This window comes from Astatotilapia calliptera, chromosome 5 (assembly GCF_964374335.1).
Source record: "Astatotilapia calliptera chromosome 5, fAstCal68.1, whole genome shotgun sequence".
Lineage (NCBI taxonomy): Eukaryota > Metazoa > Chordata > Actinopteri > Cichliformes > Cichlidae > Astatotilapia > Astatotilapia calliptera.
In genome coordinates, this window is record NC_137426.1 from 24,787,015 (window position 1) to 24,812,820 (window position 25,806).

At 39.8% G+C, this 25,806-nt stretch overlaps 1 protein-coding gene across 2 annotated transcripts in view; it reads right to left on the minus strand.

Annotated features, from left to right (window-relative positions):
* The window catches only part of cpne5b (copine Vb), a 134,986-nt gene extending 109,429 nt beyond the window's left edge, over positions 1-25,557 (minus strand). The window contains exons 1-2 of one of the 2 annotated variants that reach the window (XM_080301926.1): positions 25,417-25,557; positions 25,001-25,273 (exon numbers count right to left, since the gene is read on the minus strand). In XM_080301926.1, coding sequence (XP_080158052.1) covers positions 25,001-25,119 — 119 coding nt within the window. In that variant the 5' untranslated portion in view covers positions 25,120-25,273; positions 25,417-25,557. Of the gene's footprint in view, positions 1-25,000; positions 25,335-25,416 lie in introns of those variants that run through there. The other variant, XM_026168361.2, reaches the window with a different exon arrangement.
* Between the last annotated feature and the right edge of the window lie 249 nt (positions 25,558-25,806).

The window sequence follows — 25,806 nt, forward strand, 5'->3', positions numbered from 1 at the left end:
TATTTGGGATAACGCAGTCAGTAATTGTGGGGTCACCTCATTATATAGTGTCGTTACACGATGCTCACTAAAAAATCTAATAGGAAGCAGTGGATGATTCCTAACAAACCCTCGTTGCTGTAGCCTACGCTCTGTCTGTTGCTACCGTCTTCTGCTCTTCGGCTCTGGCAAACCATTTATTGTCAGTTAACATAAAACACAGGGGAACAGATTAAAAACTTCTGGCGTTTTGTGAACTTCAGAGAGATCTACCTGATGGCCTTAATCAGCACTGAGTGAGCTTGTTTGTCAAACCCTCTAATAGACATTCATTTGTATGTAAAAGACTCTTACTCTAGCTTTAGAAATGAAAAGTTCACTAAGAGTGCAAGGTTATTTTCACATTTACAATCCCTACGTTTGCAAATGTGATTGCATGTGAAGCCTTTGACATGCACAAACAAACATGCTCTTTCATTCATTCCCAGGCAATGAAATCAACTGGCTAGCGGGGATATCAAAACTGAAAATTGTTGGGTTGGATTTTGCACAATGGCAGCCTGATTGCTAACAAGTCTCCGTGTTTACTCATCTCATTTGCTCATCCCTATCTCTGCCCTCCCACCTTACCTCTTACTTTGTAATGGCACGTAGCGTTCAACCTCACACGTTTACATCTGTCATATTAAAGAACAAAGACTTGATGAATCGTGGATTTTGATTGGTAATAGAACTTGACCACAGTTTGGGGCTTTAAAATATGACAGATTTTTTTTAACCGTGCATTGTGCAGTGTATTTCATTTCAAGACTAATGTATTTATTAACAACTGCCACCTCTGGCACCTCGTCCCAGCAGATGTAATTACAGACGTTTTCCTATTATAGATCACAATGTAAGAATCCCCTTAAACTCAAGTCTGATGAGGGCCTGCCACACTGATTTACAGCAAAGGTTGCAGACACAAAATTACAGGCTTGTATTTGACTGGAAAGAGCGCATAAAGGTAATTGTCAAGGATCTTGTTCATTCCTTGTTTCTCCACCTACTGTACAGGTCCCACTACATCTTCCAGCGTCCTTCACGTAACATCTGTAAAGTATTGTTTTTAAAGCTTTTTACTTTTTCTACTTTCCCTACACCCTCACATGTGACAGGAATTAATGTCTCAGTCAAGGCTTAACCATACTACACATGTACAACACACTAGTACATCAAACGTCCTTTAAGCAATGTCTTCAAATACTATAAAGGTATTTTATCTTGGCTTGTTTGAATACATCTCTGACAGATGAAGTTATGTTTGTAAATGTTTACACACTCAAATCATTCTTTTCCCTCATAAACATGGAACAATAATTCTGAGTAAAACGCAACTGGAAGATAATCAGATCAAAGCTTCATTTATTCAAATAATTTATCACTAAGGAGGACACGTTTGGTGTGAACTGACTGTATAAAAATCAAGTAGCTTCCATGTGACCAGTTTCCATTAAATTTAACCTGTTACATTGTAATTACATGTTACTAAATTGCATGCAACCTTTAAAGGTAATTCATTTCCTTAAAGTCAACATTTTGGCCATTTAGGCATGAATCCATACTACCTGGTTACTTAAAATGGGCTATTTGAAATATCAACACGAGCAACACAAAAAGCAGAAGTTTGACGAGTATAGAAGTAGTGTTAATCACATTTTTCTCTCAGGCCTTCATGTGGTTTCAGATCTTTGATCTTTAATTTAGAAACCATTAGTCTCAAACCATGCGGGGCCTTTCACTGTGCTATCATTTGTGATTTGCTAAAATCACAAACGAAATCACACAACAATAATTCATCCAAACACTAATGGGCTCAGAGATGTACAGGAGTCTTTTATCTGAGATAATAGAGTGCAATTAAACACTATTTGACTCCGGACAGAGAGGTGTTCTCGTCTTTTGAAGTGTGTGCTGCACGAAGGCCAGCGCGTGCTTTTGAGCAAACATCCTTTGGGAACATAAAACTGGAGCTGGCATAAAGTGATTGACAGTGAGCTCGTGCCAGTAAATCTTTATATTAATTATTTGCCTGCTTTTGTGTGTGTGTGCTTTCCTCTTAGCTTTTTCCACCCTGTCTCTCCTGATCTATTCCCGCTTGATTTTAATGCATTTTTTTATGAATTTGACTTTCTCTAACTTAATCTCTCCCCCCGTGTTTCGAGTGTTGTGTCACACCTCCATCAAGTCTGACCTTTTCATAATGTTTGCCAGAGGCTGCTATGTTCCTTGCTCTATTACCCTTCACGTTTCCTCTTGCTCGCTTGGTCACGACAGCGACACGAGAGCCTTCACTCGAGATGACAAAGCCTGTTGTCTCCTCTGATTCTCGCTTCTGTTTCTTTCTCGTTTCATTTTCTTCTGCAATTTCTGCTGCCTTCCACCTGAAGCTGTGCTCTTTCATCCACACTAATCTGTTTTGATTTTTCCTCTGTTCCCGTATTTTCTCTCCCTCCTTTAAGAGCTTTCAAGAGCACACCGATAAGAAAAAGAAACACATAAAGTCCTGAAATGTTTTGTTTTTTATCTTACATTTAGGTTAGAAAGACATTCTGAGCTACAATACTCTGTGTTTGTAAAAATGTCTTTGGGTGAAGTATTGCAGTCTAATGTCCCTGAAATGCCTACATCTCAGTCTAAATAACCAATAAAAACCATATTTGATACCAAAAAAGGCAATATAATTAAATTAGCAATTCACCGTTTAAAAATTCTGCCCTGCTTCAACTCCAGTTGCAGAGAAATGAGGAAATTTGAAAAAAAAAAACACCTAGCTATTTTCAGATAACAATGCTTGTATGCAAAACTGTCCCAGGAATGCATTGTTAATAATAATTGGATGCTTTGTTCAGTTTAATTTATTCAGCCCTTATCCAAATACATATTTAGTTACATCTGGACCCTTTCCATCCACCACCTCACCATAACAACCCTCAATAGTACATTAGCACACAGCAAGCAATCACATTTATTTATGCTTCATTGTCGTTGTTGTTTGAAGGGGAGGCCTCTAGCAAATTACTCTGGCAATCTTACACGTAATAAATGTTGTAAACTTCTGAAACTCTGGGACCACTAAAAATATTATCGGTACAGGTGTAAACGTGAGCCGGTACAAACTGATCAGAAGTTGGTTTTACTGACTTTGTAAGCCGGGGAGAGAAGACAAAGGGTTTTGCACACAGTTTGTCACAAGTTTTGATTTTTGTGAATGGCCACGTTTAACAAGTGCATCACCAGCACATGTCAAATTACCGAAGCAGTTTAGGCATTGGTGTGTAGTTAAGTCCATGGACTGGGTACTAGCATGTAAATGATACATGAAACTGTGACAGGCATCATGCTATTAGTAGAGTTGGCACGATACCACTTTTTTATGTCCAATACCGACATCATAATTTTGGATATCTGCCAATACCGATATAAATCCGATTTAGTGCATTTTAGAATCAGTAAAACTGTTTTTTTTTTTTATATATATTTTGCTGCTTTCAGTGTAAAGTAACTCCAGACCACCGACAGGTCTCGCATGCCACAGCCGCTCTATCCATCCCTAGCTATTGCTGATACTAACTAATCAACTGGTGACTTTCATGGAGACTATAAACCGCAACTATGATACCTGTAAAATAAATGTCATGTAAACACAGACTTTCTTTCTCTTCACTGTTTCATTCTAGTTACTGTCTGTGTATCAGCGAGCTTATTATTTTCTCTTTTTGTTCAAGAAAAAAGAGGTGGCAGAGGTCGCCATTGTTCTAACATATTTGATACTTTCAAAACTGAATAAAGATCGGGTTACCTGTTCATTATTTATTCCATTTTTTATTTAGAGCTGTTAATGTGTTACAATGTTTTTAACCTCTGTAGCGTCACATTGTAGGAAAAAACATTGTGTTAAGTGTAAAGGTTGATAAAGGTTGAGCTTTTCTACAGTCTTTGAGAGTCTGATAAAATAAATTAAACAAAGCAGGTCTGTCTGTGTTAAAGAGTATTATTAGCTTTGCCAAGGAGGTTATGCTTTTGGGAGCATTTCTGTGCGTTTCATTCTGTCTGTAGACACAATAGCTCAAAAGGTTATTGGTGGATTATGATAAAACTTCGTAGGGTTGTAGCGTGGGCTCACGCAAACGATCCAGTAAAATTTGGTTTACATCCAACAAGGTCTTGAAGGTCAACTTAATGATTTACTGATCAAAAATTGATAACTTAGCCTTAGAAACTATGAGAAAGTACTGTATGAAGATTTAAATACCATACAACATTTGACCTCTGACCTCTCTATATCAAGGTCAAAAGATTGATCTGAAGGTCAAAATGATAGTGAAGTTATTCATGTCTAGCTATTTACAAATGAATACCTATTACCCTTTAAGTACTCCTACATAATGTTTATATAATCAAAGTAAACATGATACCCTTATCAGATTTTCTCTGACGTTTAAAGAGAACAAAGAAAAAAATGCATGTACACAAAAATAAATATTATACAATTAAAAGTTAATGATGCCCAGAGATGGAGCCCTGAGTGCTCCTTGTTATTTCCTATTGTTGTCTTGATGCAGGACATTTTGGAATAATGCAAACACTATTCATCAAAGAAACAGCAAAGCAAAAAGTGTTTCACGTTTTTTTAACTGTGGACATCACTCTGTTATAACTTTGTTTGAATCTGGGTTACTCAAAGTTACCAACCAATCATGCAGGAATCTCACCAGGAAATAGTTTTTCCTCCCCTTTAACCTCACATCCCTAATGTAGTTTATGTCATTCCCACTCACTGATCCAAAATGAATCCACTTGTATCATTTCCTATATCCTCCTCTATATCGCTGTCATTTCCACCTCCTGTTTATCTCTCAGTGGTTTATTATCCTTCTAATGGTCTCTCCATTATCTCTTATCGTAAATACAGCCCCAAACTGCTTTCATCCCCATGCAACTGCAGTTCTTTCCCCAAGCAGTCAATCAAGGTATATATTTTAGCTGTGACCTGTAGTCAGATTAAATCACTCCATCCAAGTCGGCTATTACAAGCCGGTGGGCACAGGTTCAAATGTGAAAAACTGCAGCTGAGTGCATCACAGGGCAAATGTGAGGAAAACATTTATGGATTAATAGCAAAAAAAAAAAATGTTTACAGTTTTGATGATATAGTTGTGGTGCTGTGATGCGGTAAAACATTTTTTGGCACTGTGTTATCAAAATGCTGCAGTTATGTAGATTCAATCTACATCTGCAATCATTCTGGCTATCCTATAAGGCCAACTGAAGAATCCGTTCAGGTCCTATAAATCAGTGTTTTAATTTTAGCTTTTTATGAGGAGCCATCTTTTACAGTCATAGCATTCAAGGCGTAAAGACTGGTGGTGAATAAAGCACACAATACACACAGGATATCTGTAATCTAACAGACAATGACTGAAACAGCATCTGCCACTCTATAAACTATGTTGCTATGAATATCAATTGATACAATCTGTTCATTTAAACTCAGTACGTCTTCGTTGTGTCTTGAGGGAGTACATCATTTTGCTTCTGCTTGAAGCAGAAAAGTTGCTGTGAATCACATGTAGGGCGCCTCTGGGAGTAGCATTGTCATATTTTCAGATAAATAATTGTTGGAGAAGATAGGATTTTTGCACTTTGGGGTCCACTAAATGTAGAGCATGACAGGCAAGCAATATATGCTACTATGATGAAATGCTTACTGATATACAGGTTTAATCTCTAGGTAGCACATTAGGTATGATGTGGATGTTAATTATCTTTTTCTTAACTGATCCGCATTTCTGCTATCACTGGCACAAGCTACACTCACTGACCACTTTATTGGGTACACCTTTTCAGCTGCTCATTAGTCCAAGTTTCACCCAATCAGATCCAGACAGTCAGTGTATTTAGGCCTCGATATCGAGAAGATCGCTTCAGCTTCAAACCGTGCATCACAATATGGAAGAAAGGTGATGTACTTTGAATGTGGCATTGTTGTTGGTGCTAGATGGGCTGGTCTGAGTATTTCAGAAACTTTTAATATACTGGGATGCAACCATCTTTAGGATTTACAGAAAACGGTCCACAAAACACAAAAATCAAGTGAGCAGCATTTTTCTGGGAGAAGAATGGCTTGTTAATGCCAGAGGTCGGAAAAGAATGGCTAGACTGCCTTAAGCTGAGAGGAAGACAACAGTAACTCAAATAAGCACTTGTTACAACCAAGATATGCAAAAGAGCATCTCTGAATGCAAATGTTAAACCTTGAAGCAGATGGACTATAGCAGCTAAGACCAACTTTAGGTGGTGATCCTGTCAGCTATGAACTGAAAACTGAAGCTGCAATTTGCATGGACAAGTTGGACAATAGAAAACTGGAAAAAATGTCCTGGTCTGATGAGTCTCAACTTCAGCTGCAACATTTGGATTGTAGGGACAGAATCTGGTAAAAACAATATAATGGTATTCAAACTACTGTTTTTGGTGGTATTAGAGTGATATAATAGTTTCTTGGCACACTTTGGGTCCATCATCGCATCACAGACTACCTGAGTATTGATGACCATTTATGTGTGTTTTGATGGCCGCTTCCAGCAGGATAACATACCACATCAGAAAGCTCAGATAATCTTAAACTGGTTTCTTGAACATAACAATGAATTCTTTGTAATCAAACTGGCTTCATAATCACCAGCTCTCAAACCAATAAGCACCTCTGGGATGTGGTAGTACAAGAGATTCACATGATGGATCTGCAGTAACTGTGATCCTATCATTTTAACACAGACTAAAATCTCAGAGGAACGTTTCCAGTACCTTGTTACTATCAAGGTGTGCCTAATAAAGTGGCCAGTTTGGTAAAATATTTAAAATTGCATCTTTAACAAGACACAGAACATGTAAGAATTGATATAATAAATGATTTGATAAATTCCATTGCAGATCACCAGCTACTGTAGATGTATGACGGTACAAAGATGAAACAAATAAACTGTCATTGTGGTGCTTGTGAAGAAAAGCTTGTTTGAAAAGCTCACAGAGAGATGAAAAGAAAAGATGAAAAAAACACTCCATAGTTACAGCTTAATTAAACACTAATATAAAAAGAGACAAGTTCAGCATAGTGAAGTTTCCCAATTATAGTGTAACTACATAAATCCTGTGACATAGACCTCAGACTAAGCAAATATCATGTCAGCGTACATAAGAATAACACTTCATCATACCACAAGCTCACATTAACAATAATTGTTTTAATTGTTTTAGTTCAGGCTCCATCCAAATGGAGAACTGATTGGTTGTTTATAGGTGATGGATTAAGCTGATTACATATAGCAACTATTATCTTGTTGCTATATTTACAAAGGCATAAAGAAACTATGAAGCTATTTTATATATTTAACGATGCATTCTTTAAACACCTATGTAGCGTACAGCATTATTTCTTTTATTCAAATCACATTTCATTAGGGATACACTCTCATTCACACATTAATATAAAGTAGATCAGTAGTTTCACACACAGAGAAATGCATAAACTGTGAAGGCACTCAGCCACTGAGACAAAAGCAGGACAAAAGGCAGTATTACCTGAACCTTCAAACAGAACCTCCAGCCAGGAGGAGAGCAGCCTGGGTCTATTCAAAATTAGGTCTGCTGTAACAAAACCTCATCAGAGCAATTCTTTCTAACCATGTCAGCTGCAGAACCCACAGCAGATACCTTCCTGCACAGCAGCCCCAAGTCAACAATGGTCCTTAAATCTGAAACCCAAAAATTCCTTCAGATGAGGAGCTCCTCTAAAACAATGTAGAAATGTCAGTGCTCCCACAGATTTATTGCAAGGGTGGATCGGCTTCACACGAGCCCAGTAAAGTTAAACTGATGTAAACGGTCTTAAGAAAGCAGAGTTTTCAAAGTCTTATTCTTAAGGAGAATATGTCAGCAGGATTTCACACTGTGGTAATTACTGCTCTCATAGTAACAGAAAAATTTCCTGATCCTTTCCCACAAGCACGAAATTTCAGCTATTTGAGGTCACTGCATTTTGCAAGGCAAAGCAAGAAAATAAAGTTAAAAGTTTTTTATTAAAATGCTACATTTTTTCATAATGACGACAAAAGGTTGGTTTTTCAATTAGATGCACAGCCTGTGCTACTCTAGTCTTAAATACGCCTTTTAAGGCAGGAATAAACTTTTCTCCAGGGCATCAGCAACGACTGCTATGGCATAAAATATTTACAGTGTGTCACCAGATTTGCATTAGGTGTTACATAATACATTTCAAAGGGATTCGCAGTACTGAAGGGGTTTCAAACTAACTTCCTGAAACACAACTTCCTTATGTAAATGAGGCTATGAAAAGATATGAGATGCACAGAGGCAGCGGAGGCAGGATTTTGGTATGTATGTCTCTGTGCACGAGGGAATTGGCGAAATCAAGAGAGTATGAATGTCAGAGAAAATGTAATGTAAGAACAAGCGACGGAGAAGCGAGAAGGTGTGTCAGGATGTGCGTGTGTGTGTGTGTGCGTGTGATAGAGTTGGAAAGAAAGACAGAGCGAGGGAGAGAAATGAAGTCCTCGGAGATTGTATCAGAAATAGTCTGACTATACCGGAGCTCCTCTTGCACAGGGAGAAGAAACGATGCCGCTATACAGACGCACAGACAATGCTGACTCTATTTACAGAGATCTGACACAGACCGCAATAATTAGACAGCTCCTTTCCTCAAACCTGCAGGAGGTTCCTCATCACTGCAGCCTTTAACCGCCCTGAGTGCAGGCTGAGAAGAGGATGATAAATATCTAGGGATGAGTGGCTGGTTTTGAAGAAGCGTTTCAAGCCATATAAATTGAGCTTATGAGATTCTCGGTTTGGAAAAGAGCGCAAGTCAGCAAAAAAGGCTGCTGCTGGCTATGAAGTACAACTTTGGGAGCCTAATTGTAAAATGATTTCAGATGATTAGCTCAGACTACTTTTGTATGTATGTATGTATGTATGTAATATCCAATACAGAGAAAACAATTCACTGCTCTCCACTAACTTGGCAAGTACCTTGGCTAACTACAGCAGCTTGCCAATGCAATAGCTTTCTAACAGCTAACAAGACATGGGGTGCTAAAATATGGGGGGAGGTAATATTTTTAGCCAAAATTTGATTATAATTTCAGCTTTGAGCTACATATTGTGAGGTTGACTGTTTCCCCTGGAGTGGGTATGGTTTGCAGAGTATGGCACAGTGTGCAGTCGCTGTGCATGCATATATAGACATATGAACATTCTTGCAGCAGAGCTGTGGCTATTCTCTGAATCCAAGTGTTACTGGAGCCCGGGTGTCTATAGGAAATGTATTCTGCTACTGTACTGCACACATTATAATAATATTTCCAGCACAGTAATCCCTGGAAAAGTATGCCCAAGAAAAGACTGAGAGCAAAAGGTTAACATTGAGGGTGTATTTTTTTCTGGTGCAAGAAGGGCAGTTTGTTTGTGTGGGAGGAGTCTATACGGTATACATCCAGCCAAGGCTCTGTGCTTGACCTCGTGCTTGCCCACAATGCAACACAAGTCAAGATGAGGGGGCAGGTTTGTTTGTTTGTGTTACTATAGAAAAGGAGTACACAGAGCTGGATAAGTATCCTCTCCAGAATCACTGAGTAGATAAAGTGAAATGAATCTAAGCAAATTCAAAACATGCTTCTTTATTTAGATGCCCCTTTAGCCTTTGCATAGCAGCAGCACCTATTCTTTGTGCTGTCTACAAAGAGACGACAAATGTACACACGCGCTTTACAACAGACTAACATAATACATTAAGATTAAAAAAACAATGAAAATCGAACGACTCGAAAGACTCTCGTGCTGTAATATCATTTAACATGAAACCCTAACGATTACACACCAAAGTACTCTTAGTGATTGTTAACGTTTCTTCAGAAATACGCTTTCACCATTTTTTAAACCACTTATATTAAGTTCCCATGTTGTTCAATTTGAGTCAGAGGAGCATTTTTGCATTTCTTTGAATGTTATTGTGCATTATGGCACCTTTTTCAAAGTATTTTGCAATGTTCGTGTTTAGTTCTGGCTCTTCAACCTCTCATTCTGAATTATTGACTTTTAAGTTGTATTATTATTGATTATATTTCAGCTACTCTATGGCTTTTATCATTTGAGTTTGGTGTTCTTGTTGACATAGTGTCGCTGTATATATATTGACTGGTTTTCTCGGTTTTACTTTTAGCAGTCGAGCTTAGTTGGTTGTTATTGTCTATTTTTGATTCTTGGCGTTTCAGTTTGTTCCCCCCGTGTTTCCCTGTGGTTAAGTCTCCATCCTTGTCTTGCATGCATGGTATTTAGTTTTACTTCAACTGTCTCACTGTCTTTGACTAGTTTTAGCTGTGTCTTGCTGCCCTGGAGTTTCCCCTCTCTTGTGTCTATTTAAAGCTTTGGTTTGTCTTAGTTGCATCATTCTGTAATCATCTTGTCATCTCAGGTCTGCATTTTTGTTTTACCTGGACTTAAGCTGTTGTCTTGGATTGCACACTTTGTCTAAAAATAGGTTTGTAGCAGCCCCTTATCCACACACTTTATTTTAGCAATACAGTTTCCTTTTTCTCCTTATTATTTTCTTATTCAGAGACCTTTTGTAGTTTGCCATCACCAGTGTGTGAATGGGTGGATGACTGGATATGTAAAGCGCTTTGGGGTCCTTAGGGACTAGTAAAGCGCTATATACAGGCCATTTACCATTTGTAGTATATTTGTCAATGAGATTTCTACCATCCATTAGTCTGGGTTATTTTAATTCCTCATTGAACCCCTGGGGCCATAAATATTTTTAATAGTACAGGTTAGCCTACGAAAGTCTAATTTATCAGTTGCTTTATTTATTTCCTCTCCAATTATTGATCCGATTAATGGAATCACCTTGGGGTATAACATCTGTGTCTGCTGATGTCTCCACACGTATTTTTAAAAACACCCTGGCTTTCAAGTTGTAATTACTCTCACTGCTACCGGTCCATCTTCCAAATACCACGCTATTTCAAAACAGCATAAACAAGTAAAAAATATCCCTACACCTTGAAGCTCCAGCATTGATTCCTATATGTTTTAGTATGTCTGTGGCTGGTTTGGAATTTATGCGCATCTTTCAACTCGGCAAAGAAAGCCGAGCAATCAAAAAACTAGTGAATAGAAAAATCATGCAATCGCCAGGCCTCAGCCAGTGGGTTTGAACTCTGAATTAATTTTGGTAAAAAAAAAAGAAAGAAAAGAAAAGAAAAATGGCTTTATAAGCTTCAAAAAATCCTGCTGTTTTGAAAACATGAGGGCAAATGGACTAAAGAAAAACAGAAACAAGGTGTTTGCTTGTTTTTTCCCAAGGACATTTAAATAAGGATTAGTTGTAATATGTTGGTTATGAAACATCTTGAAGAAGAAAATCACTGCCTGGAACAAAAAGATTGGTATTAATTTCATTTGGTAAGTTAGAAGACAGTGGCATATGACCAGAGAAAGGAGTGAATAGATGAGGAAGGGATGAAAAGGTAATATAGAGGAAGATGTCTGTGAAGGTTCTCAGTCATCCAGGTCATCGTAGTCAAAGGAGCTTGCAAAGAAACTCCCACTAGGTTTATATCTGGGACTCTCCACCATTTGACCTTAGAACTGAAGAAGCTTCTCGGATGAGAGGTGAAACGTCTTCAAGTAACTTAAAGAAGTCCAGACGCTTTTCTTTGCAAGCTCCTTTGACTAATATAGAGGAAGCAATATAAGAAAATGTGGAGGTGGAAGAAGTAGGGTAATTGGTTTATAAGGCAGGACGAGGAGCACTGGGTAAAGCAGAGTGTTATTACAGCTAGATGATGCATCACGAACCATTGACTGGCCCTTCATCTCTGTCCCTCATCTTATCACTGTCCTGTCATTTTTCTTTATTATCTCTTTGTCTTATTTGACTAATAGAAAAATGTAATACATTCTATAAGTCCTTCGATACATCACAGTGATATAGTCAGTCATAGATCATAAAGTTTAACATAATTGGCCATACCTTGCCTACAAATAAGAGCCTCTCATCCGTCTTGCACCAATAACAAAGCCACTAGCAGCAGCAATTCATAAATAAAGGACTCCTCATAGCTTCAGTCCTATGAGTCCAAACTGTAGTGCTGGTATTGCTTTAGCGTCAGATCGATGGTAGAACCAAGCAAGATCGTTTTTCCCACCAGCTGTTGAATTATTCAGCCCACGACTTCCTCTGGGGAGATTCCTGCTCAGCCTGCCAGACAGAAACAGCAAGCTCACTGCCTGGCAGGGAAGCTTGGGATTGTCACAAAATTCCTAACAGCACGGTGTGTACTGTGTCTGAAGACAACAGAGGTCATGTAACAGACAACAGGGCATACTGTATGTTTACAGCCATGACAAAATGCACTTTATTGGACGCTTATAGTTTGCATCATCTGTTTTTTGTGACCTGAAAAATATTGTGTGCAATATTTAGTCTCACTTATGCTTTTAATGCAAACACATATAAGCTCAGGTCTGTTTTTCCCAATGAACAGGAAAAGCATCTGCTTCTCTGCAATTGAAAAACTACCAAGGAAGTTCCAGCTCTCTGCTTCTACAACTTGCAAATGCAGCAAGATTCTTGAGATGAAAAGCAAAATGGAAATGAGAGCAAGTCCATACTGTAAAACTAATATCCAGGGAGAAAAAGTTTGGAAACTGCTTCCGAGTAAGCCATTGTAAATGTGCATCAGTGAAGTGTGTCACTGTAGAGTGAAGATTTCATTGTCAGATGTCCACCTCTGCCCCCCCAAGACGTGTTCTTTTAGCTAACGAGCTACACTCGATTTCACAGAGACACAAACAATACACACACATCTTAACATGAAGTAAGGCTCTAAAGAATGCTTTCAAATCTGCGAAGCTCCATTTCTTCTAAGAGGTTTTAATCCAAAGGTTGACAGGCTAACGTGCTACTATTTAGAAGGCGACCACACACACTGCACAAGTTAAACAGAGACATTATTTTCCTGATTTGTAATCATTTTAGAATTGAATGTGTTTAAGCTACTGTAATCCATCCAATTCTGTATAGACAGACATTTTATTAGGTCCACTTTTCTAGCATTGGGTTTTACCCACATTTACCTTCAAAACTGCCTTCATTCTTTGTGGCATAGATTTAACAAGGTGCTACGGTCATTCCTCACAGACTTTGGATCATAGAGACCGCGTCACACAGTTGCTGGAGATTTGTTTCTGCACACCCTTGATATCATTGTCCCGTGCCACCAAATCCCGATTGGACTGAGGTTTGGTGACTGTGGAGACCGTTTGAGTACAGTGAAAAAACTGTATTGCTCAATGAACCAGTTTAAGATCATTTGAGCTTAATGACAAGGTGTGTCACCACCAATATTCAGGTAGGGTGTGGCAAGAAAATGTCCTCCATACCATTACATCACCAGCAGTGTGAAGCGCTCATACAAAACAGGCTGGGGGGGGGGGGGGGGGGGGGGGGGGTTCAGACTATTTCAGAGAGAGATCTTTTGAGGAAAATGCACACAGATCCACAATTTCTGAAATTATCAGAACTCCCAGTGGCACTCAAAGTCACTTTAATCACCTCTCTTTACCATTGTGATGCATAGTTACTATGATTCTTCAGCATGCATAAATCAATCATTGTACCTTAGATATAAAAAAAGGAGCTCTGAAAGCTACGGTAAAGATTCAGTAAGATAAACTTCATAAATAATTGATCCTGCAGACTAATTTCAGCCACACTTCCAGCTTAGATTTGCAGAAAAATTGCAATATATAGTAAATGTCAATATTTCTGAAATAAAATAACTTCAAAAGTCCATAAATGTCTTAGCTGCTTTGAGAAGTTTTCACTCCTTTCAGTGTAGGGCTAAGAAACTGCTATCCTTTCATTACAGCAGTCCTTGGAGTGGGGAACTAACTTATTTTAAGAGATGACAGAAAAATGTTTATTCAGCTATATGTGCAGTTATTTGTTTGAGTCCAGAAATGATCCGTAACAATAACTGTCCTAAACCATCACATATGCAATCAATAGGCAGCCTAGAGAACAAGACAGGCACTCACACACACACACACACACACACACACACACACACACACACACACACACACACACACACACACACACACACACACACACATATTTTTTTCACTCATTCATTATCTATTTTCCCTCAGGGCATTGGTAGCTCCATAATCAAAACTAGTCATCTCACCCACACACTTTTCACACTCTCCAGTTTTGCTGTACCACACATGCCCATCTTGCCCAATCATCCTATCCCGCACTGAAGGGCTCAGAGCCAGAGCTGAAATAGCCCTGCGGCCTGAGAATAGGCAAACAATTTCACATCTACTCTGAGGAGTGAATTCAATCGTGCATCATTCACTACAAGATGCTGACGGCCCAACAGTTTGTATAAACAATGACACTGTTAGACTGCTTTCATTCATTTTTTTTTACTCTCGCTTGTGATAAAAATCTTAATACCTGATTTCATTTGGAATTTCTGGCTTTAGAGTGTCAACAAACAGCTTTTAACAGGCACAGTTAGTGAAGAATTCAAAAGAGCGTTAAACAAAACACTCCCACCTATCACAAGCTGAAAGTGGTATCCATTTGGCATCTTTTTCCAATGCAGTGAGACACCAGTTTAATGTCATTTTACAACTTGAGGAAGAAGACAAACTTGCATACCTGCGTATGATGGTGTCATGCGTCTGGTGGGGGTGACACATGGCACCATCCCAAGAACTCCAACCACAAGACAAGCATTCAAGTCCTCTCTTGGACTGCTTTACCTTACAAACCTTTGTTAAAAATTATTTTTATTAAGACAGACTTACCCAACAAAGTTCTTTGACATTTTTTTAGTTACCATGGTTATAATGTATGTCCTTAGCAACCAAAGTAACTCAACCCACAATATTAGAGAGTCTCACGCTGCCCTACATACTGAAGAATTACGCTGAGGTGCACAGTATATACTCTGAAGCTTACAGGTCACAATGAAAAGCCAAGTGGAAATTTAAAAAGTGACTTTTAATAAAAAATGATCTTATAGGATTTAGTTAAATTAGACACACACTAATAGATGTATGACTTCAATTCAACACAGCAATATGTTTGCTGATAAAACGCTGGGAAAATTAGCATCAGAGCCAACCAGCACATTTCAGTAACAGACTAAGCTCATGAGCTAAGGCGTATCGCTAATTATTTCTAATTATAAGCTCCACAGAAACAAATTCAAATCATCCTGTCAAGAAATGTATTCAAAGACTAACAGGACCATTAAAAAAACCTCTGAACGAGCATGTTGCTGATGAAATGCTGCAATGTGTTTAAAGCTTTTGTGGCAGGAGCCAGCCCATTGAGAGTCAGATAGCTCTAAGCAGCTAGTTAGCTGAGTGTTATAGTATTATTGACCCGCCAACAAATGGAGGTCCAATCAGCTGTATGGGTATCCCATTCGAAACTAATTAGTTCAATGAAGTGAATTAAAATGCATCACCCGCAGTGTCTGGGTGCCCGTTAAGGTGAAAAACATCATCTTTTTAGTTGCCAGGTGATGATAGCTGTCCACAGCTGTGACTCACCTTCCTGAATAGCTCCGACTGAGAGCTATTAAGCTCCTATTACTCCATCACATATGTCGAGGACAGATGCTCCTACCACAGCACAATGGGCGCGATTCACGCACGGTAAATGGCTGTTCGTGCACCTGTCTTGTTTATTAGAAGCTTTTGATTTTTAGTGCATTTTATTGTTGAGTTTTATTTTTCGACTTCAGATGCATAAACTGAATCTTTGTCAGGTATGTCTGTCTTTCAGATGACTTTGGAAACTCACCAGACACTATTACAGCTCCGCTGGAAGGGATTTCATGCATATCCCAAATGACCCAAGTACAAACTGTGACTTCTCGTTGCACAGAAGGCACAGCGAATCTTTGAGTTAGTGGGTTTTGTATACATATTTTATATTCCACGTTTATTACTGATCTCCTGGGCCTGTACACTATCTACAACCAAAATGCATTTTGATAGCTCTAGTACATTGTTGGCTACTGCTGGTCTGAATAACATGCAAGTACCTAAAAGCATTAAACAGGTAACATGCATCTGTTTTCTCAACAAACACCACTATCATGTTGAGTGCCTGCAGATATGTGTCCAAAAGCTCCAGCTGAAAAGCCAAATGAATCCAATTATGGAATAAGACTCATGAGATTCCAATACTAATCCCAAAGTCTGGTGCTACTTTGACAAAATGCTAATAAGGTCTCTGACACAAGTGAGCTATAGACCTTGCTCAGATATTATTAAAAGATCCTACAATTAAACAAACTATTTAGGTGATGTGTGAGCCTCCGCATGCAGATCAAACATGCACATATATATTAATCCCTACCTTCAAAGCACACTAAGACAACAAATTGCTGATTTCCCAGTATGTATGCAAATGAGTAAATGCCTGGTTTGAATATGGCTGTGTCTGTGTTATTCCAGCACATAGCCACGCTTCAAAAATAATGGTCCTTTGTTGCGAATCTTTTTATAATATCAAAATATGCTATTTAATCAGTTTGAACCTTGTTTGCTATTATGGAAACATCTGCACCCTCCCGTATTGTTTGCTTTTGTCTGGAAATAAAGATATGAACACTGGAGCTTTCGCTCATCAGAACAGATCTGACTGTAGCAACACTGATAAGATGAGGATTAAAAAGAGCTAAAGTCGAAAAGGAAATAAAAAAAGTGTCTACCTTGTAAAGAGGAAAATTATTCTGAAGGTTTCGGGTCAAAAGCGAGCATTGCAGGTATATATCACATAAATTATGGAACACGGCTGTGAAAAGATTCCTTATCGGGGAATCGTTTAAGCTAAAAACCTGCTAAGAATGGGTTTGGGGAGCATACTAGAGCTTTGTAAAGAAAAATATGTAATTGGAGCTATGTTTATGTTTCTCAGGAAAAAACAAATCAATTTCACTGTCACCAAAGTCACAGCGAGGTTGCATTTCAAAGGTCTTAGCCACGGCACCCTTTCTCCACCTCAACTTGAAATTAATGTTTGCCCTCTAACATGTTTACTGGTCACAGTGTAGCTATTTAGGACACCAAGCAAGGCTTTTAGGTGATCTTCCATTTCTCCAGTCCTTTATCACAAATTTGACTTTGTCTTCCCATGACGTCCCTCCTCCTGCCAGAGACCCAGCAAGTCCTGTCAGCCAGAGAGCACAGATCAAAGCCTCGTTCCAGCCTCTCAGCCACTAAAGCCAGCATGACAGTGAACCATCATTAACACTCGAGGAGAGTGTTACCCTTCTTCCTCTGAACTTAACATCGCCTATGTTCAGTGGCTGTCGTCGACGGTCTCACCAGGCCTCGTTGGCATTCAAGGAGATTCTCTCTCACTCTGGAGTAAGAGCTGCAAGATACGAGCTTGATACAAGCATTCAGGATGGAAGAATTTGATGGCTGCAGGAACGAGACAGTTAATTCTCAGTAGCAGGGCTGACAGAGCTGATTATAGGCATTGCTCTGTGAAGATGCTGACAACTGAACAGTGCTGCTGTCAGGGCTGGAGGGGATTATTGGGTGTAGGGCGAAGAGTGACGGATGAAAATTAGCATCTTTATAATATCAGTGTAATAATAGTGAACAAAAAAAAACACAAGGCAGTTTTTTAGGGGCAAAAGATGATGACATTTTGTTTTTCATTCATATGAAACAAATGAGTGGGCAAAGAAAACATTGCTTTTAAAAGGTGGATTCAAGCTCTTGACATGTGCACGTTTAATCTCTTCTGTATGCCCACAGTCCATTTTATCGATTTACTGAAAGCATTAGTCACAGCCTGTCTATCAGTGCACACAAGGCACTGTAAAAGGAATTTAAAAAGGCAAAAAACAAAAAAAAACCCACTACGAAACATAGTAAATGCATCAATTCACTGTGTTGGTGAAGAAATTAGAGTGTAGAAAACGCTCGATTGGTTCTGCTAGGTCAAGAAAAGAGAGTGCTTCATGCTGTAACAGAATCTAAATGTCCTTTTGCACGCAAACAGCTCCACACAGACGCAACAAAATACAATATGCTTTTTGTAGATCAATGCAAAAACAACAAAGCCAGAACCGCTCCTGATGTGTATTTAATCTGTGCTGCTTCCACACTTCACACACTGGTTTAATTTGACTCCCAAGTGAACTGTTGCTGTTATAGAACAGTATAGTCTTAGCACTCATACATGCATGCCAGCGATCGCACAGCTGTTTACTGGTTAGCTACAAAAATCCAGCAAAGCGGGACAGGAAGAAAAGTGAGGTTATCAGGTACTGTCTCAAGATTTTGTGTTTTGGCCCCCAAAAGGACACGGCTGTGTAGGTGGTAGTTACAGTCAGAGTGGCACTGGAGCAGCCTCGTCAGTGTTGCAGGTGTTAGAGTGCCATATGGTCCTAGGTGGTAGCTCATCTTCAGCTTACACAGAGGGAAACTTAAGAAGCACAGAGTAAAAGGAAAAGGAATGATATCAGTGTAGCCTCAACAAGCACAACGAAATGTCATAAGACTGTTCCAGAAAATAAGAAACTAAACCTAAACTAAAGGAGGAACTGCAAGAGCAGAATGACTATAGTTTAACTGTTAGGATCGTTGTTCTCCACCGTTATATAAAGCTTCAGACAGTAGATCACCTCTGGGGTTTCTTGTTTTTTTTGTTGTTGTTTTTTAGAGAAGACGTGCATATTTTATTTGAGAGACATTTGTCTTAAGAAACATGTCTTTACTTCTTTTTTCCTTTTGCTCCCTTGTTTCAGCTTGTTCAATTTAAGATAAATCTAGTCTTATTTTTGTGGCTTGCTCTGCCTAATGACCATGGCTTACTGTAATTAGCAGAATATTTAGAGTAATGATCTGGAAATTCCTTTTTAGAGCTTGATTTATATATAAACATAAAAGCTTTGTCCAGCTGCTCCCATATTCACAAAGGCCTCAAAGGCAGATTAATCCACGTTAGATTTGCAGTTCTGCTGGAATCTTTTGCACGGATAGAAAATTAAGGAAACAAAGGCTACAATCACACTGGGAAAAACATGGGTTACAGAACATGAACAAAATTACTGCCACCATGTGCAATGAAGTTGTGACCATGTTGCCTTTGAAATTGCTTCAAAGGCTTGATGCATCAGTATGGGGGGGAAAGGAATCAGTTTGCTATCAGTTTAAAACTGAATGGGAGTTTGTTTTTTGTTTTTTATTTTATATCACAGAATAAAGTATTTTATGAAGAATTTGACATAATTTGACATTTAAATTATTGTAGGGGTTAAAAGTCATTTTTAACAAAGATTTCAAATTATATTTTCAATAGCAAAGCAGACTAAAGTGTTTTATTACCAAGTCCTTGAGTTATTTAAATTAAACTCCATTTCCCTTGCCTGAGGTGTTAGATAGTGGCTGTAACTGATATTGCAGTTAGTTGTAATTGATACATGATGAAACACCAATACATCAGATGACTCTGAGAACTGTGACAATCTGAAAAGGTCCACTGTTTCAAGACTGCAAGAAACCTAAAAAGAATTGTCCCCTGAAATGTTATTTAGTTGCATTAAACATCGGCGACAGGGTCAAATATACAAAAACACAATTTCTCATTGGCATCAAGTTTAGAACAAGCAATTACCAGGGCTGTCTTTGAAAGAAAACCCATGTAGACAGAAAATGAACACGCAAACAGTAACTGTAAAAGCCACAGCCAACCAGGACCCTTCTCACTATGAAGCAACAGTGCTAACTACTCTTCTGCAACCTTTATCACAGTATTTGATGGTAATGTATTGGTGAAACCAAGAGCTGAGTAAAAGTTAGGCCCGATTCACCAGGTGGTCATAGACATGAATGATTATTCTCCTTCAAACTGCTAGGTGTTTAAATATGCACCTGTGTGCCATAGATATGCCAACCGTATGTTCACAACCTGTTTATATTGCCCACAGATCATTACTGTGTTGTGCTTTCTCATTTACTTCTGTTGCTAACATTTCAGTAAAGCATCACATCAGGTACTAAGACAAACCTGCAGTCTATTTGTAAACTTAACCTGCTGAGAGGAGCAGAAATATTCTCAATAAATCCAATTACTTTTTTACTTCCCCCCCTCTTTTTTCAGGGTGGTATGTGGTGTGTGTGTGTGTGTGTGTGTGTGTGTGGGGGGGGGGGGGGGGGGGGTCTTCTTATTGAATTTACATCCCTGCCTTCCAGTTACTGTGCAATGATGAGTGTATCCAGCTCACTGTGTTTCTCATCTCAGCCTTTCTTTATCTACATCCTAACCATCCACACTATCTTTCCTTCCCTACCTCTATTTCTCTTTTTCCCACACAGCCTAACAAACTAAAGTCAGTTAGGCTGTGTGACATCGTGCAGTGTTCTTTCTCTGTAGTGTTTAAAAATTACTGTGTGTGTGTGTGTGTTTCAGAGAGAGAGAGACAGAAAGAGGGTTGTCTTACTTTTCACAGCAGTGGGGAGTCATCTGGAAGATAATTATATTGTGGTTTGCAAAGCTGAGCTCATGTTTTATACACAGCATTCTTCATGAGGCTAATAAGCTTCAGTGAAGCTTGTGGTGCAGTACACATTCACACTAAAAGAGCTCAGACCGAGAGAGACGCAATGTGAAAGGCAAGGGAAACCAGAGTGATAATAAGCAGCGGTGCAGGATCTCCTTAGGGCTTTTCTACGCTCTGTGAGACGCTTTCTGTCCCAGATCTGTAAAGGAAGCTAGCAGATGCTTAAAACAGGGCTCTCATAAGTACAAGTTTCTATATGCAAATGCAGACCATCCAGGCATTTAGCAGAGGAATTTAATCACCGCAACACATCCACTGCCTGCACTCAAAACCAAGCTGTGAAATCCCACGTCAACCCCACCACCACCACCTCCTGTTAGCAAACTATGCACTAACTACAAGAATAGAATTATTATATCACTACCACAAGCCACCAATTAAAGTAAAATTCAGCAGCTACAAGATCTATCTTCAGCCTTAGGGAAGCCCTTAGATTAGAAGTCGCTCTCGAAGAAAAGGACGATCCATTAATGGTATAATTGGGTCTCCGCACTGCATTCAGTCAATGTGAACTTTGACCCAGTGCTCTGTAGAAATCACACCTCACTTCTCTTAACCCTAATCAGTCCCTTGCTTGTACAGAGCTGTGCAAACATTTGGGGCACTTTCCCAGCCAACCGGGAAGGGTCACAAATTACAAATTAATTTGACAGCATTGCAGTGATCCCAGAAATGCAAAGACTATCTTCCCTGACAAGAAGACGGGGAGCCTAACTCTACGCAAGAACTGTAATCTGGCAAGTACCTTGTAAAACTCTGGTTAAGCACATCTTTAAGACAGCACCAGCTGTTTGGGTTTTTTTTTTTTTTCAATTTTTTCATCCCTGTATGACTTCTAAATTAGAACTCCTCAAACCATTATTATTGAAATTATCCTCAATTTAGGCAAAAAAAAATATCAAATGCTTTTTGAGCCCTATTAACTCTATTGTTATCAACTGTCCCAAAATTAACATCCTTTCACATTTTAAAATGACTCCAGTAAATTTTTAACTTAACCGCATGCTCCGACTGTGCCCCTGTGTGTGCCTTTCATGTATGAATATTTCATCACCTAAGCTCAGTGCATATCTTTTTTTTTTTTTGCTGAAAAACAGATTAAAGGTGATATCTGAAAAACCCTAAATGTAATTTATCAACACTAAAGCATTTTAAAGGTTTGACAGGCTCTTCTAACCATCGGAATTAAATAATGAAGCTTTTTATCTCGTGCCCTCCTCCAAATGATGTTAGCCAGGTGATTGCCATTGAGATGAGGTGCTAGAAAGCCCTTCATGTTCTCTGTTACTGAATGGTAATGAATGGCAAAAACGAATGCTAGGTCCAATCACTGGTCTACAATGGCAGCTTCGAAATGCAGCTCATACTCTAAGCTTATGTTTATGCAAGCTCCAACACTGTAACACACCATCACATCATGCCAGGTGAGTCTGCTGCTTTTCACCGTATCACGCTTGGCAGCTGACAGACCTGCTCTTCAATAAACAAGCCAGTCAGTGTCCCCAGAGCTGACTGGGACACTGGTAAATGGCCTTAGATGCATAAGTACTGCTTTATTTTGTTGAACTGACTGGACAGTTAGAAAATGAAGCAAATGGCAAAGAGGGATATAATAAAGGGCTGAATGAAAGCCGAGCTTTTCCACTGCATTTCTGTTCTAGTGCAGGTTGTGCCCTCTTCTCATCACTGACCTTCAGAAGATGACCATTGACTGGCAATCCCTGTGGGTGTGTAAACACCATTTTAAGAGAAACCACACGTTCAGTGTTGGCCCCCAATATTTTTTCTTCTTTCTGCCGTGTCAAACCGTCTCACCGGTCTTTCATTTCCAAAGGCCAGGCTCTCTCACAAAACAAATGTGCCGCAAGTTACACATCAAACGTAAGCGAGCAATGCGAGCATGGTGACAGACATAACCGAAGGACTGTCAGCGATGTGTCGTAGAAGCTAAATCTATTTGGTGAATATTCCGAAGAGCTTCTGATTGGAAAAGGATGATCTCTTTTATATGACAAAAATGTCCTACCACCCCAAATCTCTCATGCTTCTCCTTGCCTTGAATTAAAGACATTTCAATTCTTGTCATTTTCCCTCTTTTCCCCTGATCCTGTGCCCGCTCAGCGCTCTCTGTTTGTCACTGGTCCTGATAATAACACGATGTCAAAAGCAGGGGGTGCAGCCTGTAATAGGGGGTATTAACCCGGAGGGAACGACTATCATCATGGTTTCGAGGTTTCAGAGCGCGCACGGACATAATGACAAAGGGAGAACTGCATAGAAGAGCCAACGGGGAGGCTCATCTCCTCAATAGGAATCTGAGTCACACAACATCTGTACAAAGGATTTAGAGGATTTGTGAGGCCTTGAACTGTTATTAGAAGTATTTGACTGTGACAGAGAGATTTAACTGTTGATTTCCTCTGCTTCAATTGTGGCTGATAGAGTAGCCTGTTGTTAGCTATTACAGAGAGCAGGGATTGTAGTCTACAAAGCAAAATCCCTACTATGGGGTTATGTGAGCAACCTTTTGCACTTAGGTGTGTGTAGCTCATTAGCATTTCTTCCTATGTGTGGCATGATCACAGTAAGGACAAGCCCTTAAGTAGAGAGCTTGTAGCGCTTGGTTTGAGTATGTATGAGTATAGACCATTTATGTACAGGTAAAGACCATCTATACATCTTCCTGCCTTTAATAAAAGTCTAAATTACCAAGACATCAAACATAAGATGAACTCTTAGCTTTTCGAACTCTCGATCTGTCTCACAGACACAAACAAGGTGGCAGTGAAGCAGGAGGGAGATGCATCGACCTTCTCCTTTCAATTAATGATTTCCTCTCAACAAACTCCTCTTCTTTCTGCCAGGAGGGTTGTGCACCACTGCTTTGGTTTTCTCCCTCTTTTTTATTTTAATCACACATCAGCACAAATGTACACACATGCAGAGGAACCATTTGCATATATGCTGGGGTTTGTCAGAATGGGACTCATTATTTACCTGAATGGTGCTTAATTGCGTATCAGCAATGATATAATTCCATTCGCCTCATCATTACAGGCTGAGAAACATCAAAATCCAAGAGCGTGCAGGTCTTTCATTGGTAGGCAACCAGTTTGCTACCCATTCGTCATCTAAGCTGATTCCCCACCATCGCCCAGCAGCACAATGGCTGTTCATTCAGTAAATTCCAAGCAGGGCTATGTTTTGGGTTTTTTGTTTTTTTTACTCTGAGACGAATAATGTGGCAGCGAGCTTCTCTGAACGCCAGAAAGCGCATCAATAATGCACACGCAGCTTGTTATAGCTCAAACTCACTCTGCTTCAGTGGCTCACCAACCCAAAATCCAGCATCAAAGACCAGAAACATTCATGTGCGGTTCAGTGTGTATGTGCATGTGTGTGTGTGCGAAGATGCTCACACATGCCAGCACTGGAGTGTCTGAGAGGTGAAAGACACTGAAAGCCTTGACTTTAAAACCTTCTTCTAATGGGAAGAGGAGTGACTGTCTATTCTCACTGAACGAGCACTGTAGGGAGATTCATTTGGTGAGGGTGGATTTCTCTTTCTGAATCCTTTTGTACTGAAAAATAATAAAAATGGGAGTAAGCTTGAGGCCAAGGACACGGGCGCTGTGTGAACGTGATGCAAACCTTTGAATCTTTAACATCCACTACTTTTTAAAGAGTGTAGGGGAGGTAAGAATGAGGCTTTTAGTGTTCTGAAAGCAGCCAGCGGTTACAATGGGCACAGCATGAAAGAGGCTTCTGGCTGAAAAGATGTCACATTAAAGGATCTGTCTAATATATAATTATTACCATGTTTGGTGATGTATTATGTCACATGGAATTATTTTGTCCTCAAACAGTGTTTCAACAGAAAGAGCTGGCAGCATAAAAGATTTCCTCCCAGATTTAACCTTGAATATGTATACACAGGGAAACGAAATAATGTGATGTTGTGCACATTTTCAGACACTTTTTTTGATGGCAAATTGGAAATACTTGAAAAGTTCAAGGGAAATTGGAACTTTTTCTCAAATAAATGCACACACGTACACTGAGAGTTTAAGTAGAAAAAAATGATACAAACAACTTTCCTTGTAAACCAAACCATGGAAACTAACGGTCTGCACAGCAAAATCTGCAGCTACACGTATAGGATGAGTTGGGTGGGGCGCTTTTCACAACTTTTCTAGCACAGCTCTAACATGCAGTCCGAACACCGAACTTTCCTGACCGCCGGTGGTCCGCTGCGCTCTCCGCTCTCTGCGGACGCGTCGACTCACCTACAGGAGACGGTGATCTCTACTTTGGTGGCCGGAATGTTGCCGGTGATCGGGTCGAAGTCGTACACCGATGACGTGTCTTCCAGCTTGTCCATAACGTCTCCTTCCATCATGTCCATCGCCAGAGCTCGTGGTGGCTCGGGTGTGATCCGAGAGGCGCACAGCCTGGCGCCGGCGGTGCGCAGCGAGTCTCCGGTGACTCCTGATAACAGATCAGAGACCAGACGGCCTCCGGTCCGACCGGGTGAGGCAGCCACTTCACAAATGTTGAAGCTGAAGAGGATGGAGAGGAGAGTACCCAGTGAGGGAACACCCAGGGGGGGAAAAGGAAAAGGGCGCACTTGGTTAACTCTGCGCAGCGTAAATACTTATTTTTTTTTCTTGATTTCTGAGATTACTGTTGCGCTTTCACCGACCTGCTGGACGTCACATGGAGAGGTGGACCGCGCTCTGCTTTTGTCTTCACCGTGTGCGCACAGCGGAGCGTGTGAAGAGGAATGACTACATACACTTAAACCCACCCATCCTCCTCCCACACGGAATTACAATCAAGTGCTGGCAACCCTGTACACTGGCGCTGCTGTTGTCACCCTGCAACATCCTGTGTAGCCTCCTCTTCAGCGTGCACTCCAGTGTCAGTCATAGCAGATGACTAATTGATGTTATTTCGTATTTTTGGACTTTTTCTAAGGCGTGGCATCAAAAAGCTGCTTGTCCTGAAGGATGCTTGTGAGACTGAATGCAAATTGGAAGCAGTCCTGCTGGTCGGGACAACCCATGTTTAGACGGCTGAAGAGCAAAGCTGG